Source organism: Salvia hispanica, chromosome 4, assembly GCF_023119035.1.
Source record: "Salvia hispanica cultivar TCC Black 2014 chromosome 4, UniMelb_Shisp_WGS_1.0, whole genome shotgun sequence".
Lineage (NCBI taxonomy): Eukaryota > Viridiplantae > Streptophyta > Magnoliopsida > Lamiales > Lamiaceae > Salvia > Salvia hispanica.
Window position 1 is genome coordinate 35729363 of NC_062968.1, and position 6439 is coordinate 35735801.

Below are 6439 nucleotides of genomic sequence, written 5' to 3' on the forward strand. Positions count from 1 at the left end.
CCTCCGCCTCACAAATGAGCATAGGTCTTGCACTAGTTAAATTTAAACACAATTAATTGAAGTTTCATAATTTACTTAGCTCGCCAAATTGGGATAATTCAAAGGATTAGAAATGTGTCCACTAAGATGGAGAGACTAATGGCGTGTCAAATTAAGATAAAAGTGATTATAGTAGGCGTAATAATTATTACTACTAATAAATAAAGGCTGCTGGCTATGGGCCTAAGTTTTAATTTGTAATCAATACGTCATAGAGTCCAAGCACAAACAGAAGCTAAACATAAGAAAATAATTGAATTAAAGATGAATTCCTGGATTACTCGGAAATTGGGATTGGACGAACAATTAATATTATTCCGATGCTATAGCTAGTGTCAGATTATAATATTATTTTATTTAGACTTGAATTAAATTGAAGTCTGGTCCAATTCAATCTCTGTGCATCCGTAATGAGATCCAACATAACTTTATATAAAGGAGACTATGAGACTAAACATGAGACGAAAACCAAGTCTACATAATTTTTAGAAATCTTAATGGAAGAGATTTCAAAATTCTATCCTTTTATTTTCACAAAATAAGTTCTTCAACTCATTCTTCATGTAGTTGAAAATTTTGGCTCTTTATTAGTCTAGCTCTTGATTTATTCAATATGTTTTGCCCAAAGACCAGATAAGGAGTTTAGGAAACAACTCAGAAGATTTATGGAACAGTACAACAAATCACGAAGAGATGTATCAAGCCATCAAAGATTCTCATTAAAATCAACCGGTATGACTCTAACCAGTAGATATCATGTTTTCTAATTTATTTTGTTATGTGATTTAAATGTGTTTCTAGCATGCGCAACTTGTTATGTGCACGGTTTAGTCATAAGATCACTTAGATATATTCACATATTATGAATTAATTTAATTTGTCCTTTGCGAAACCCAACATGCTCTCTATTCTTCTTATTGATTGAACAATTATGATTTTTCACATTGTTTGCCATTATCTCAATCGAAAAAGACCCGATTTTTGTTCTATGCATCGTGCTCGCCAAATTTTCTCATGTCTACTCAATATTAGTATTTGGCATAGTTGCTCAAACATTGTAATCGAACGTGTAAGAGATTTCAAACTAAGAAATTGAAAGATGATGGTGTTGGATATTGGAAATCACATCGAAATTATCTGTTACAGTGATTCTGTACTAGTAATTGATGACCATATCCTCATAAAATCACAATAATTTAAGATTCCATAATTTAAGATGATGAAATTAAGGAACATGAAATTATAAGATGAAGGTGAGATGTAACAAGTGTACGTATGTATGTATGTAATGAAATAGTAGTAGTGGAGAGGTAGTAGTTGAATGTTGTGGAAGGCCACAATTGACATGAGAGGAGAATCCGTTGAAGGTTAGGAGTACAGTATTTTTCCTTACTTAACCAAATCCTAACCATATCCTAATCACCCTTAACTTCCCCAATTGTTTTTTAATCACACTCTCACTACTATAAACACCATCATCCACTCCTCTCCTCCCACACTAATTAAAAATGACTGGCGGAGCAGATTCCCTCCATCAAACCCCGGGCGAGAAGCCGCTGAGCATGACGCGGCGGCCTCGGGGGCGGCCCGCGGGGTCGAAGAACAAGCCGAAGCCCCCCATCATCATCACCCGGGACAGCGCCAACGCGCTCAAGGCCCACGCCATGGAGGTCGTCTCCGGGTGCGACATCGCGGAGAATCTAATCGGCTTCGCGCGCCGCAAGCAGCGCGGCGTCTGCGTCCTCAGCGCCACGGGCTTCGTCACCAACATCACCCTCCGCCAGCCCTCCTCCTCGGGCTCCATCGTCACGCTCCACGGCCGCTTCGAGATCCTCTCGCTTCTCGGGTCCGTGCTGCCCCCGCCTGCCCCCGCGGGTGCGGCCGGGCTGGCCGTGTACCTGGCCGGGGCGCAGGGGCAGGTTGTCGGGGGGAGCGTGGTGGGCGCGCTCATTGCGTCGGGCCCTGTTGTCATCATGGCGGCCACGTTCATGAATGCTACTTTTGATCGGCTGCCGTTGGACGACGGCGAGGAGGTGGTGGCGGGCGGCGGCCAGCATTATCAGAATAACAGACAGCAGCGCCACCTTGTGGATGTGGGTGCGGATGTGTATGGGGTACCGCAGAATCTGCTGACTAATGGAGCTTTGCCTTCCGACGGATATGGGTGGGGACAGGGACAGGGCCGGGTCGGGTCGAAACCGTGATTGGATTTCTTGATTTTAAGGATGGGATGTTTATTTTCTGTATGTTGTACGTGTATGCTATGCACACCAACTTTATATAACTTCATTCTTCATTTCTATTACTCCTACTATTGCATCTCTTATTGTTTCTTCATTCCTTCTAACTTATTATTCCAATTCCATCGCTTTTAATTCGTTGTGTCCATTGGTATCTTCATTATTTTAACACACGGATTCTAATTAATTTGGAACTTGGTGGATACTTGATACCAAAGGTAAATTTTCATAGGAATAACTATCGGAAAATATTCTCTTTTTTGGGTCTACTGTCTTCGTGTATTACTAAAACCTATATCATCCAAATTTACTTATATATGGGCGCTGAAAAAATATTACTCACTCCATCCATTATAAGTGTCTCATTTTGCCATTTCCGTCCGTATCATTAAATGTGTCATTTACTCTTTTTTTTTACTATTTTTGGTAATAGATCACACGTTCCACTAAATTTTCTTCACTCACATTTCAATATAAAACTAATACTTAAAAGTAGGATCCACCTTTCACTAACATTTTCAATTCATTTTCTACTACATTTCTAAAAATCTGTGTTCGGTCAAAATTGGTCTTATATTGATGGACGGATGAAGTAAATACTAGTATTATCTAATTCACATTTATGGAAAAATTATTAAATTCAAATATAACAGCATAACATAAAGTCCAAAATACAAACATTAGAAGGGATTTATTCACAATGCACGCACACGTATATATATGGAGTATTAATTTAGTGGGAGTAATTTCTAATTTAGTGGGAGTACGTAATTTCTCATCATAACTCAAACTATTGAACAAGTCATTTCGAGAAGCACAATGGAAAATATGGAACAAGTCATTCAGAGAAGCAAAATGTGGACAGAAAGAAAAATAAATGTGAACAATATAATGATTAACCTTGGGAGACTTCGTGGTTGATAAACAGCATTGCTATCCACTGTGCTACCTGTTCACATTTAAAATGGGCACTAACTTTATTATGGAGTAGTATTTATATCAATTAATCAAACAAATACTAATCAAAATCGAAGCAAAAACAAAAATTTCAGTTATCGATGAACTCATAGGTAGAGAAGTTAATCCGATTCAGTATAAGTATAATCGATTAACGATAATTGCCTAACAAATTAGGCACTCGTGATTCGAATGCTGGGCTTCTCCCAGATTTGTGAAATTGAATAATACACGTGGCAATCAAAAGCAAGCAGTTTAGAATTTGGGTAATTAAATGGCAAGACTAAAAACAGTGGGAGTAGTAATCTTGGTGCGGGTAAACAAACTGCCTTGTTTCTTTTTGTAGTAAATATAGATGAATCAAAATGCACTTTACCGCCTATGGCCCCTGGTTTATCCTTCAAACATCCACCGTTATCCTATGACTTTATTCTTCTTCTTCTTCTTCTTCCCTATTTATTCCCCCTCTTTCCTCTCCTTCATCCGTCAACGCTCTTCCTTGCATGCTTGAATAAGTTAAATAATGACAGTTAAAGCGGCGAGTTTAGTGAGTAGATCGGATTATAAGGTTATTCATAAGAAGAGGAGATGTCGGAAGAGGGTTAGGCGCCCCGCTGGAACTCTGCAGCACCTCTTTCACTCTTGCCAGGCAGCCTTCAAGGGCCCTGGGACTGTTCCTTGTGCTACTCATGTCCAAAATCTGTGTCGCATTCTTGGTAATTAAGCAATTCAATTATTTGATTTTGATCGATCGACTCGTCTAATTATGTGTGTATCAAAACTAGTTAACTCTATATTTATGTCAGATTGTATGAAACCTGAAGATGTGGGACTTAGCAAGGATCTACACTTCTTTAAACGCAACACCCAAATTGATCGCCATCCAGCTCGAGTCACCTCAGCAACCATCTATAAATCTGACCAATTTGAGGTATATATAAATGTTTTCTTCAACTTGATCCAATAACATTTGGAATGTGATCATATGCATAAATATCTAATCAAGAATGTATTGTGTAGTTGTGCATATTCTTCGTCCCTGAAAATGCAGTCATACCTCTTCACAATCACCCGGAAATGACTGTTTTCAACAAGCTTCTCTTGGGGACGATGCACGTTAAAGCATATGATTGGGTTGATCTCGATCCCCTCACCTCTAAATCACCTACTAAATGTAAGTGCTCTTTCCAATTATATAAACATAATTAAGAACTAATTTAGGTCAATCCAATTAATCGATCTATACGTTTAATTTTGTAGTGTTAGATGTGGATGGAAGTTGTGTAAGATTAGCCAAGGTAAAAGCCAATGGAAGGTTGGCAGCCCCATGCGACACTAGTGTGTTGTATCCAACTTCAGGAGGAAATATCCATGAATTTACTGCAATAACACCATGTGCCGTACTTGATGTAATCGGACCTCCATATTCTAAACATGATGCCCGTGATTGTACATATTACCAACTAGTGAGTGACTTCGAAATAGAAGAAGAAGATGGGTACGGATGGCTAAAGGAAACTGAAATCCCCAAGGAGTCCAAGATGGACAGAATTGAGTACATGGGTCCACATATTAACATTAACAATCCTAATCCTTCTTCTACTTAAACACATTTCTTTTTTTGTAATTAATTATCTTTTCTTTCCGTAGAGCTAGCATGTTTAGTTTCATTTTGTATACATAGATCTGCCCCTTTGTAGATAAATGGAAAAGATAAGCTGCAAGTAATTAAGAAGGAAGGCCAATTGTTATATTGGTGGCCACCACCACCCTTATTTCCAAGCACCCAATCCCGTCGATCTTAAGCGCCATTAATTTTGAAAATTTTTATAATTTTGAAGGGAAAAAGGGAGCCCATGTTGTTAACACAATTGCTTTGATAACGATGTCAAATGCTCTCGAGAATGACTGAAACTAAACCAATCGATAGAAACACTTAAGTTTCTTAGTTTTGTTTATTCAATATAATTTTCCAAAAAAACTAGTACCATTGATATTACCAATAAGGCCATTATATAGGCGACAAAAAATACTAATATGAATTGGAAATGAAAAGATATATAGGCGACAAAAAATACTAATATGAATTGGAAATGAAAAGATAAATCCAATCGCTGAAGGCGGTGTTCGGTTGGGAAGACTAGCCAAGGCATAATCTCGTTGACTGCTTTTATTCCGCATTCGGTTGTCAATATTGGAAATTATGTTGGCCCAACACTAAATAAAGGCCCGTGGCTGGCCCGTCCACATGATATAATCTTCAATTGAATTACCAACTATCATCGGAACTCCAGTCCTCCGACTATTCTATCTCACCGCCTCTATTCTTTTGTTCCCCTCTCTCTCTTTCCAATATTAGTTTAGTCTTATAAATACTCCATCTCAACAGATCTCAAACTATATCTCATTACTATTTTAATATCTCAATACTAGTAGTATTTTATATAAGCAACGAACATCACCTAAGGGGATAGAGTTATATTTAAATTCAACTTCTATGTCTAATTGAAAATGTCTAATAAATAAATTCTACTACTTTCTTAAATGGATAGAATTTGACGCAAACAAAATAATTAAGCTCGTTCAGTACAGTACTACTTTATTTGTATCGAAAGAGAGGGCTCACATATGCATCATAAAAAGCATTTAATTTTTTGTTCGAATGTTTGCCTATGCTGCCAAATAAGACAGATGGAGATAGGGAGAGCAGACTGTGTTACTTGGGAAATGAGACTTGGGAGTTGGGACTTAGGGAAAGATTTTGAGCAGGAAATTATTTGCCCAAAATAGGATCTTTTAATTGATAGTCCTTGTGGGATTGGGTACGATGAATTGATTTTGATAGTTGAACCCATTTTTTATAAAATAACTAGCCTACACTTGGATAAATCAAAGACCACTTCTAATTAAGAGTAGCCCAGGACAAAATAAATAAAAGGTCATGTTATGATAAATAGGGCAATTGTGAATCGAGAAACAAAAGAACGTAAATAGACACAGAATTTACGTGGTTCACCAACATTGTGTTGGCTACGTCCACGGGCAAAAACGGAGAACAAATTGTATTATGACTGCAGTTTTCAGATACAGATCATGTGTTCTACTCCCATATATATAGGCACACATTAGACAGACTGGGCATAGGAAACATAATCTTATCCCAATTAGGAAACCTAATCCTATACAAATTCAAGGCATACTAA

The 6439-nt window shown here is 37.8% G+C and overlaps 2 protein-coding genes across 2 annotated transcripts; both read left to right on the forward strand.

The window, feature by feature from the left end:
- Positions 1-527: 527 nt before the first annotated feature.
- Positions 528-2321, forward strand: LOC125224187 (AT-hook motif nuclear-localized protein 16). Its single transcript, XM_048127547.1, has 2 exons — positions 528-771; positions 1564-2321. The coding sequence occupies exons 1-2, from the start codon at positions 705-707 to the stop codon at positions 2241-2243; spliced, it is 747 nt and encodes a 248-aa protein (XP_047983504.1). The 5' UTR covers positions 528-704; the 3' UTR covers positions 2244-2321.
- Positions 2322-3682: 1361 nt separating this feature from the next.
- Positions 3683-5018, forward strand: LOC125185225 (plant cysteine oxidase 2-like). Its single transcript, XM_048081725.1, has 4 exons — positions 3683-3952; positions 4043-4167; positions 4257-4410; positions 4497-5018. The coding sequence occupies exons 1-4, from the start codon at positions 3760-3762 to the stop codon at positions 4841-4843; spliced, it is 819 nt and encodes a 272-aa protein (XP_047937682.1). The 5' UTR covers positions 3683-3759; the 3' UTR covers positions 4844-5018.
- The last annotated feature ends 1421 nt before the right edge of the window (positions 5019-6439 follow it).

Excerpts from the sequence above, each read along its gene's own strand:
- LOC125224187 (XM_048127547.1), top strand. The coding sequence starts at position 705 with ATGGAACAGTACAACAAATCACGAAGAGATGTATCAAGCCATCAAAGA. Across the intron at positions 772-1,563 it reads ATTCTCATTAAAATCAACCG|ATTCCCTCCATCAAACCCCG; the intron begins GTATGACTCTAA and ends CTGGCGGAGCAG.
- LOC125185225 (XM_048081725.1), top strand. The coding sequence starts at position 3,760 with ATGACAGTTAAAGCGGCGAGTTTAGTGAGTAGATCGGATTATAAGGTT. Across the intron at positions 3,953-4,042 it reads AAATCTGTGTCGCATTCTTG|ATTGTATGAAACCTGAAGAT; the intron begins GTAATTAAGCAA and ends TATTTATGTCAG. Across the intron at positions 4,168-4,256 it reads ATAAATCTGACCAATTTGAG|TTGTGCATATTCTTCGTCCC; the intron begins GTATATATAAAT and ends TGTATTGTGTAG.